This window comes from Canis lupus, chromosome 12 (genome assembly GCF_048164855.1).
Source record: "Canis lupus baileyi chromosome 12, mCanLup2.hap1, whole genome shotgun sequence".
In the NCBI taxonomy this organism is placed as follows: domain Eukaryota; kingdom Metazoa; phylum Chordata; class Mammalia; order Carnivora; family Canidae; genus Canis; species Canis lupus.
The window spans coordinates 5,054,041-5,064,785 of record NC_132849.1 but is presented as its reverse complement, the minus strand read 5'-3'; the positions used below and the strand labels follow the sequence as shown (position 1 = coordinate 5,064,785).

The 10,745-nt window shown below is 40.0% G+C and overlaps 1 protein-coding gene across 8 annotated transcripts in view; it reads right to left on the bottom strand.

Annotated features, from left to right (window-relative positions):
* Nucleotides 1-1,384: 1,384 nt before the first annotated feature.
* ARNT (aryl hydrocarbon receptor nuclear translocator) overlaps nt 1,385-10,745 on the bottom strand; it is a 69,836-nt gene continuing 60,475 nt past the window's right edge. For 4 of the 8 annotated variants that reach the window (XM_072769263.1, XM_072769267.1, XM_072769266.1 and 1 more), the window contains 9 exons: nt 10,106-10,257; nt 7,703-7,813; nt 7,492-7,564; nt 7,213-7,336; nt 6,934-7,036; nt 6,402-6,549; nt 5,166-5,328; nt 4,148-4,314; nt 1,385-3,410 (listed from right to left, as the gene is read on the bottom strand). In XM_072769263.1, coding sequence (XP_072625364.1) covers nt 3,321-3,410; nt 4,148-4,314; nt 5,166-5,328; nt 6,402-6,549; nt 6,934-7,036; nt 7,213-7,336; nt 7,492-7,564; nt 7,703-7,813; nt 10,106-10,257 — 1,131 coding nt within the window. In that variant the 3' untranslated portion in view covers nt 1,385-3,320. Of the gene's footprint in view, nt 3,411-4,147; nt 4,315-5,165; nt 5,329-5,620; nt 5,828-6,401; nt 6,550-6,933; nt 7,037-7,212; nt 7,337-7,491; nt 7,565-7,702; nt 7,814-10,105; nt 10,258-10,745 lie in introns of those variants that run through there. The other 4 variants (XM_072769265.1, XM_072769269.1, XM_072769270.1 and 1 more) reach the window with 3 other exon arrangements.

Below are 10,745 nucleotides of genomic sequence, written 5' to 3'. Positions count from 1 at the left end.
GGAAAGGGAGGCGGGGAAAGAAATGCTGAGAGAAGCGGGGTTGGAGAGGGAAAGCAGCAGTGGATTTGCAATGCTTCTGTGTGTGTGTGTGTGTGTGTGTGTGTGTGGAGTGTGTGTGCCAGGATGGAGAGTTGCTAGGTATTTAGTTTCACATGACTGTCTTTGAGGGCAGTAAAAAAAAAAAAAAAAAAAAGACTTCAATACACATTGTTGTATTGGAGCTTACCTTCACTTTGATGGTTAACAGGACACAGTCCTGGTCTCCCCCATCCTTCTTTATTATATAGTATTTATTATATTGGGGATTACATCTTCTCCTGTCCTTTTCCTGTTATCAGCCATCTCTCCCAACTTTGAAACCTTAGTTTTCAAGTTTGTGTCTGACCCTCACAGCAAGGATGAGGGAATAAATACAAGACTAGAAAAGAGTATGTAGGAAGCCATGGGCTCTAAAATCACTAGTAGTTTATAAGCTTGTTGGCTAAAAGTTATCAATAGCTCTCCCAGCTTAATACAGTTTTGCTGAGGAAGGATATGCCCAAATGTCCAGATGAAACTTGTTCTAAAAGTAACCAAAAACAGCATTCCTAATTAATGACTTCACTTGAATCAATGCCATAAGCACTGACATGTGACTTCTTTGTTGCTCTAATTCTCAGATGGTGGGATGCCTGAACATTATCTGTTTCAATTATTAAAATCCCTGATCCAAGACCAGTCATGTGAGCTTCTCCAAATGATTCCGACAACATCTAGGCATGTGACAGATCATAAGAGTCTAGTTCAGTCCCTAAACCACATCCCCAAACTCCCATTTTCTTCCACAAATAGAGATGGGGGAAGAGGAAAAGACCGTCCTTATACACAGCGGCAGATTCAATTTCTAGCTGGACTGCACACATAAGACCTTCAAGAATATAGGTTTATGCCTGCCTGTAAATTTTAAGATTTCTTAATGAACCACATGGTCCTAGAAGGAAACCAAGTCCAGACCCAAACGGTTTAAATTTCCTCATTCATATATCCTTTTCATCCAGGAGAGCAGGGGATACTAGGGCAAGGAATCTGATGTGCTTTATCGGTCTCAAATCTCATTTCTGTCTGCTCTGGAGGACTTGGGCAATTCCCCAACCCCCGTCTCATGGTCAGATGTCCCTGCTGATTTTACTCAGAATGAGTCAGGATCAGGAGGACAACCAAGGAGTGCTGAGTGATCAGAGCCCTATGATTTCTGAATCCTGAAATTATAGACACACTGTGCCTTATGTTTGCATATCTGGTGTTCAAACTATGGACTATGGATTCAACTAGTTGTGGGTATTTGTTGTTTATGAGCTGGAAAGGAATAATAAAGCCGCAATCAAGACCACACAACACAACAAAGTTTACAAAAGGAAAAAATATTTTGTTTTAAAATCTTTGCTACATGTCATTATTTTTGCCACTGTAAAGCTCAGCATAGATGCCAGCAGTACAGAAACGGCCAACAAGAAAAAAACAAAACAATCAAAAATAAAACCCTGAAGGAAAAGCAGAAACAAAACCCCCAGAGCATCTTTTCCCTCCCTTCTCCTTCCCCAAAAGCCCTATAACTGTACAATATTATAGTCCTGATCACATTTAAAAACAGTCAATTATTAAAAAACAAGGATTCCATTGGAAACTCAACTTTTTGGTTTCTTAAATTGTGATATAAATATATATGTATATGGTATGTGTGCACATAGAATAAAAAAATAGTCTCCTTTTCAACTCCACTACCTGGCACCAGACTGGAGACAAAAGGGAGAGAAACCCAGTAATGATGCTCTCTCAGCCTCTCCTAAGGCCATCTGTGCTCCTCAGTCTCCAATGGCTATGTTTAATATGTCTTCTCCTTATTTCAGTCTTTCACTTAAGATACTGGCCTGAGCCAATCAAAAAGAAAGGGGGGGGGGGGCTGATAGACATGACTGTTACCTGAGGAAGGTAAAGAGTGAGAGTAGTAACCGGTATCTGCATTTATATGGCTATAGTTAACTCAGTGACCCTGTAAGGAATGGAGTCTAGGCTCCATCTATCACGTGGATTTATTCTCTTGCATCATAAAGAAAAATCCAATCTTATGATTGGAAGGAGCAAAAGGTGAGAACTATAGGTCCAGAAAAGACCTAAATCTCAATTTCTAACCAGACTGAATTGAGAATGGGATTAAAGAGGCTACTTTGCAAGAAGGTTTGGTATTTGGTTTGAACTCCAGCAGTGAAGATTTCACTGGGACTGCTAATCCAAGAAGTTGAGTTTCCATGCAGAAATAACCTCTACAGAACACACATCATATGTGATTCTGACAGAAAAATGCAGCAAGTATGGCCAAGTATGGGGTTTTTGAAAGGGGTTTATCTTCCCACCCTAAACATCTGTAATATTTGCAGATCTTCCATATAAGGTGAGAGCACCAAAAGTGGGACTGACCCAGCTTTATCACTAAATATGTTTGATAAGAAACCAACCACATCAACAGAAGACTATATATATCTGCTTACAGTTGCATACTGGCTGGGCATAGATGTAAGTGCAGCAAAGACATTTATTTAAATACTCTTTGGCTGCAATACTAAGTGGAAAATACATAGAAGATTTAACTCCTTAGGACTCTTTGAAGAATATACAGAAAAACAAAGATAAAATCTGGGACAAATTTTGCATAACTCCCTAATAGGGAGAAAGAAACAAACACAGAAACACACGTGTGGATATATATGTGTGTGTGCGCATGCGCACGCGCACACACACAAACACACACACACACACACACACACACTCTCTTTCTCCCTCTCCCTCTCTCAACTTCCTCGCTCACCAGGCAGCAGAAAGAGCTTATTATGCTTACTTCCTAAAGCCCTATACATACCTACCATGTTTCGTGGTCCTCAAATATGAGGACATTTCTCTTCTCCCCCACCTTATTCAGAATTTCTTTCCAAAAACAAGCCACAGTATTGAAGGCAAATAGTGGGTGTCATGTTCTCTAACCTGCCTCTTGACCCTAGCACAAATCATTTCTGCACAAATCAGAAAGACATAAGGAAAGGCATTCTTAACTTTACCCAGCCTCAGTTTTTCAAAGGATCCCTAAAGCCTTCAGGATTCACCCCATTTCTTCTATAAATGTTATCTCAGAGGCAGAAGGGCAAGAAAAGGCCAAAAGGAAGGGGGGTACACATTAGGGGTGAGGGAAGGGAAGGGAGAGGGACTTTTATTCTCTTTACAGAAAGATTTGCTTTTTAAAAACAAACGGTGATTTTTCTCCCCCACCCCTTATCCTCACCCCAAAAGTTCTATTCTGAAAAGGAGGGAAACATAGTTAGGTCAGGAAATTCTTCATTGTTGTAGCTGTTGCTCTGGTCTCCCAGCATGGACAGCATCTCCTAATAAGAGAAACAGAGCAAGTCTAGTCACACACCTTAATCCCTCACATTTAGCGAGCTTCTTCCTAGAATTCCCCTAAAGCATCACTCCTGACCCCACACAGTTTCTGTGGGGCTGAGCTCCCTAAGCCTTCCCTACTCCCAGAAACTCCCTGACTCCTTTAGATGACAACTTTGGTTCCTAGTCCCTTCTCTGGTTTCCTCCTACAGTTCCACATTTTTCCTCTTTTCTAGTCTTTTATATTTTTCAAAAAGAGAAAAATCTGCTTGCCACATTTCATATACTCCCCACGAACACATATGGAATTATCTCTTACCGTATTTGTTTTCTACCAAATCTGTTTTGCTTTCTTTCAACCTGTGTTTTAAACAAGCTCTTCTTTTGTCCTAAGATTATTCTATATGCTTTTTCAGTCCCCTCAGGACTTAGGTAAATGGGCTCTTATAGCTATAATCAGTATGTTTATACCCAAGCTACTGTACAGTGGGGATGTGGCCTCCTTGAATGGGCTAAAAGGATTCCCTTTAACATCTTCTCACGGTGCTTCACATCACTAAAGATGGTCTGGTTAAAGGCTGTTCCAGTTAATGACATTTATCCCTGTATGTGCCCACTCCGTCTTATCCCACATACTCCCAACACCTCAGGCCACATGCATATTTCCTTCTCTATCTCTGTCCTCTGACCCTTTCTCTACCAGTTTCTGATTTCTGAAGTCTGATTTTCAACCTCTCACCTGGAAGACCTCAGGCTGGCCAGGTTGCTGTGCTGATGGCTGTTGAACATGTTGCTCATTAGAACTCGACCGATGATGAGGCTGCTGGCCCTGCCACTGTGGCCAGACACCTACACCCTCTGCTGTCCGTGTCTGGAATTGTCCTGTAGTCTGTCCAGTCTCGGAAGCTAGAAATACAGTAAGGAACAACAACCAACTTTAAGCTAGTAACTCCACTGGAGAGGAGAAACTAGCACGTAGATACTTTCAGGGCAACCCAGGTGGCTCAGCGGTTTAGCGCCACCTTCAGCCCAGGGCCTGATCCTGGAGATCCGGTATCGAGTCCCATTTCAGGCTCCCTGCATGGAGCCTGCTTCTCTCTCTGCCTGTGTCTCTGCCTTTCTCTCTATCTCTCTCTCTCTGCGTCTCTCATGAATAAAGAAATAATATCTTTTTTTTTTTAAAAAAAAAAGATACTTTCTGCTCTTCTCTGTTAATCAATGCCTCCTCAATTCCAAAACCTGGCCCAAATTAATTTCTCTTCTTTGCATAGCCTTTCCAAAGAGTCCTTTGATCATTTAGACGAAATTTGCTTATCATTTAATATATAATACCTTATGCACTTTTTAAATACGCCTTTTTCTTTTTCTTTTTTTTCTTTCTTTTTTTTTAATACGCCTTTTTCATGTGGGTAAATTTTAAATCCCAGGGCAGCCCGAGTGGCTCAGCAGTTTAGCGCCGCTGATCCTGGAGACCTGGGATCGAGTCCCACATCGGGCTCCCTACATGGAGCCTGCTTCTCCCTCTGCCTGTGTCTCTGCCTCTCTCTTTCTCTCTGTGTCTCTCATGAATAAATAAATAAAATCTTTTTAAAAATTAATTAATTAATTGATTTTAAATTCCAAATGGACTGTCACTTTGCATTTCTCCACAATTAGGTCAGTGTACCCAGGACCCAAGCAAACTGTTTTAACTACTAAATCCTTTCTGTTTAGTGGTGTCACTTTCCTGTTACCCTCCTTTCTAATCTGAAACTCACCAAAGTTGGATCCACGACTGGTGAGATTAGGATAGGCAGCAGCACCAGGTGATGCAGTAGAAGCACCAGGAAGGGACATGGGGCTGAAGGAGGACGGAGTCTGAAAGCTGCCCACACCAAATTGGGAAGAACGAGTCTTGGCTGTAGCCTGAGCAGCCACCTGCTGAAAGAGAAAGGGACAGAGAACAACAAGTGGAACATTAACATTATTGGACATGCCATTCCTATGAGTCAACCATCTGTCAATCACTGGATTCTTCTGAGCCAAGCTCATCATTTATTTCTTACTATTTCTTCTAATTAATGCCAATCTCCTTCGACACTACCTTTAGGCAGGTATAACAAAGTGTAAAAGCAAAGAACTATGAGATTAATAAACTATATACATCTAGAGTCGTAAGAAATTTTTCCAGTTTTTATTTTCCTTTTATGCTTTTGAGATATATTGCATATAACAATTTTGGAGTGTGCTTTTTGGTTTGGGCTTCTTTATTTAAAATAATGGGACGCCTGGGTGGCTCAGTGGTTGAGCGTCTGCCTTTGGCTCAGGGAGCAATCCTGGAGTCCAGGGATCGAGTCCCACATCGGGCTCCCTGCGTGGAGCCTGCTTCTTCTTCTGGCTGTGTCTCTGCCTCTTTCTGTCTCTCAGGAATAAATAAAATCTTTTAAAAATAAACAAATAAAATATTACTGTGCAATATAAGCATATATTAATATATGAAAAAATATTAGCTTTAAACAGTACAAAATAGAAACTCAGAATTGACTCCAAAACAAATCAGTAAATCAAATCTGTTTAATGTGTTATAGGTGAGTAATTCTGAATAAATGCGACTACGTGAGAACCATACTCTGAGATTTGGGGATTATTTGTTTTTAATTATCTAGCTACTCCCAATAAAGAGAAAAACTGGAAGGTAGGGGGTGGGGGTTGAGAAGATATCTAGATAGATGACAATAGAAAAAAGCCCAACCAACCAAACAAAAACTAGTATACGGGGGACAGACAGAAGAGAAGCTTTAGATCCCTGGGTGGCGCAGCGGTTTGGCGCCTGCCTTTGGCCCAGGGCGCGATCCTGGAGACCCGGGATCGAATCCCACATCAGGCTCCCAGTGCATGGAGCCTGCTTCTCCCTCTGCCTATGTCTCTGCCTCTCTTTCTCTCTCTGTGACTATCATAAATAAATTTAAAAAAAAAATTAAAAAAAAAAAAAAAAAAAAGAAGAGAAGCTTTACCTGGGCAGAGAATCCTGGGCGGGTGCTAGGGGTCCAAGTGGGGGCTGCTCCCTGGGGGGCGTTGGAGTGGCGGGAAATCTGGGCCAACATCTGCCCTGCAGAAGCTGATGGCTGGACGATGGTTACAGGAGGGGCCAGACCACTATTTCTAGAGTGAACAAATAGTGCAGTACAAGATTAAAAGGATGGGTTTACCACAAAATCTAGGAATCACAGAACAATCTAGTGCTATTCCTAGGTCCCCCTGACTTCCCTGGGGTTAAGGAAAACTTGGTTAACAGAATTTGGAAAAAAATGAGAAAAACTGACAGTCACAGACCAATCAGGACACACAGAGATGGAACCTATAACATAGCAACAGGACAGATGCAAAGAAATAGGAGGAAGGAAAGCAGCTTGCCTCATCTTAAGTCTTACAAGTTCTACTGCTTTGTCTGAAATAATCAGAGAAAGCTAGGGAAGAATAAAACTTGGATTTAGCAACTGAATGCCTCAGTTGCCCTGTAAAGCAGCACATACATAAGGGGCTCACCTGAAATTCTCTGCCGGCCGGGGGGTAGGAGGGAATGTGTTGCCCTGTGAGAATAGCTGTTGGGTGGCAGGGACAGTGCTGGAGGAGATGCCTTTACTCTGATCTGTGGACCAAAAGGAGTGGGGGGAGGGCCAGTCAAGGGGCTGTAGTACATTAGTTCAGCAAGTTCCTATTTTCTCATGAGGTATTATGATTAAGTGGAAGGATGTTGGGCAACAGCAGGCACATCAATAAGTGATCTAAATGAAAATTTAAAAGGAGAATACGGAAGAAACATACCTGCATTAATGTTGGGGTAGATTTCTGAAAATCTTGGATCTCTATCCTGGGCAAACAGACCATCTGTCTTCTCGAGGGGCTTGCTGTGTTCTGGCCCTGTGGTTGTCACAGGCTGAACAGAAACCTGTATGTTACAATGATAAAAATACCATGAAAAGATTTAACACGACAATTCAACAACCATAACATTCACATAAAGATATACATACACTCTAAATGGCCCTGGGGGACATTTCTTAAGGAAATGCTCATAGTCCTCTTAAAAGATGACACACTTACCTGGGAATGATTGAAGCCAGCCAGTCCATCTCTTGCTGATACCACATCCAACTCTGTTTGCTGTTGCTGTTGCCTATATGTTAAAGACCAGTGAGGAGAGAAAGATTTTTTTAATGTGGGGGAAGGGCTTAAAATAAACAAATGGGATTGCAGATGCCTACTCCCCATGGTGAGTCACTGATGAATGGATGATTCTTCTATTGTTTCTCACCTGGATGCCAACTGCCCTGAGCTCATCTCCAGGGGTAAATTAGCTGTGGGACCTAGCTGTGGTCTCTGGATTGTGTTGGACAGTGTAGGCCTTGGTTCCTGGCTGGAGTTCCTGGGAAAATGAAGAGCAGACAGAACAGACGGGGAAAAAAGGATCTAGCACTATTTGTACAGAAAGCTGCATAGATTCACCTGTAGGTGAGGCAATAACTAATAAATTCTCCTTTGAAATCTAATCCTTTAAGTAACCTATGACTTAAAATTCAGCAAATATTTCATACCATGGACAATGAGGTACAAACAAAAACTATGTCCTGTGGTGTAAGAGTTTATCCAGTATAGGGTCTAACTCCTAGGGACTCAATACCTAGTTGGTATATATGTGTGTATCCATATCCTGGGGTTTTAAAAAGCATAAGTAAAAAAAAACTAACAGTACACACACAAACATTAACAAAGACTCTCTGCATAGTAAGAATTTGTTCCCTTCTCTTTATAGTTTTCCATATTTTTTTTTTTTTTTTTAAGATTTTGTCCATTTATTCATGAGAGACACAGAGAGAGAGGCAGAGACACAGGCAGAGAGAGAAGCAGGCTAGGATCCTCACAGGGAGCCGGATGTGCACTCGGATCCCAGGACACCGGGATCACGCCCCAAGTCAAAGGCAGATGCTCAACTGCTGAGCCACCCAGGCCTCCCTATAGTTTTCTACTTTCCAAATTTTCTGTAAAAAATATTTATTTAAAAAATTTTAAGAATTAAATTGTGGTGGAAAAATGGTACATAAAAATGTGAACATTATTTACAAAAACAAGTTCTAAAAGTACTTAAAATTTCAAAATTTAAACAAAATGGAAATACAAAACAATGGTTTTTCTGTAATATAAAGATGCAAAAACACTACACTGCCAATGACCATATACCTGAGTCCTAAATAAGTACAATTTCTAACTCAATTCACTCTGCTACACTAATTAGAAAAGAAACTTTAAAAGCCCTAAAAGTAGAAGGACACAGACTCAATGTTGTTACCAGGTTACTACTTATACTTGATAATCATTTCTAAGCAGATCTTCAAGAGATAGGCTCAGGGCTAATTCTATATATATAGATTAAATGGGAAAAAAATAATCTGACAATTGACTTCTACTGGAATGGGTATAATAAAAGCGACAGTAAAAATGTGAAGGAATTCGAACACTAATTACATTGCTGATGGTAGTGTAAAGGATGAAGCTTTGGGAAGAGTTTTGCAGTTCCTCAAAAGATTAAACACAGAGTTGCCATGTAACCCAGCAATTCCACTCCTAGGTATATACCCAAGAAAATAAAAACATATCCACATAAACACTGGTATATCAATGTCCATAGCTGTGTTCTAAATAGTCAAAAAGTAGAAATAACCCAATGTCCATCAATTAATGAATGGATAAACTAAATGTATCCCTGGACAAAGGAATATTATTTGGCAATAAAAAAAAGTACAAATAAATGCTACAACAGAGATAACCCTTAAAATATTATACTAAGCAAAAGAGGTTGGTTACAAGGACTCATATATTGTTATGATTCCATTCATATAAAATATCTAGAATAGACAAATTTAGAGAAACAGAAAATAGATTAGTTGTCACACAGGGCTTGGGGAGTGGGGAGGATGACTATTAATGAATACAGAATTTCTTTTGGGGGCAATGAGCATGTACTGAAATTAGATTGTGGTAATAGTTGTACAACCCTGTGACACACTAAAAAAATTATATACTTTAAATGGGTGCACTACCATGCAACCTATCACAAAATCAATAAAACTAGTTTTTACAAAGCTGAGAAGGAAAAGCCCAAACAGAAAGGAATCAAGGAACAGAACAGATATAGTTATGCTCAAAAGCAAAGAAAACTACAGTCCATAGGCCAAATTCAGTCCACTGCCTGTTTTTGTAAATAGAAGTTTGTTGGAACATAGCTATCTTTATTCATTTCATTTGTCTAGGACTCTTTTCATGTTATAATAGCAGAGTTGAGTAATTTCAATAGAGACCATATGCCCCCACAAAGCTAATATAATTACTACCTTGGCCTTTTACAGAAAGAGTTTGCAGATACCTGCTCTAGGGGAAAATTCTACCAGGATAAAGCAATGAACTGGTATATAAAACGATATCCTTTCTAGAAAGAGTTTAAGCATAAAATTGAAATACGAACCCTTCACATCTCAGAACTTACTATCTAAAGTACTGTTTGTTAAAAATCTTATTGTGTAGTAAACTGCCAAGATGAGGAACTTCAAACTAATGGTGTTTACCACTACAAAGGGCAGAAGAGTAGCAGACAGCTTGATGGCTAAGCAGACTTGGCCCCATGAGAAATCCCAACACTGGAAAAAGCCTTTATGGTACATACTTCACATTGGTGTTGGTACAGATGATATACTCAATTTCATCTGAATAAGGGTTCTGGAAAGTAAAGGAGCTGGTTCTCATCCAGAGCCATTCTCGGTTCTTAGACCGAAACCGGAACATGACAGACAGCACCTGGCCTTTTAACTTCACCACCTGAAAAAGTTTTCAAGTTATCAGTGAAACCCACAAAAAATTTTCTTTAGAATTTTTTTTCAATTCCCCATTTCTACCACCCTAAGATTCATGTGTTACAGTCCTTGAAGTACCAGTCTCTTTCAACGTTACTGACAAAACAACAGGGGGAGTGAAAGCTAAGTGCTAAATAACAAGAAGGTATATTTATAATTCTTCCTAGAGTCTCAAATAGCTATTTGATCACATACAGGAGTAACAATTTTTTCCAGAATAAAGACTGTTTCCCCACTTCGCTTGGGAAGTTCCTTAAAGATACGTTGATCTAGCTTTACAAGTCTAAAGTAGAAATTTGTACTTTGATATTGAAATAGCTTACATGTTGCTCCTCAATCCTAGGTCTTCCCCTAAGCCTGAGAATTTGTTTTCACAGCACCCATGTAGGTTTCTATAAATAAAACTAAGTTGGCTTTAGTCTTGTTTTGCTTTTGTTTTTTAAAAGAAAATCA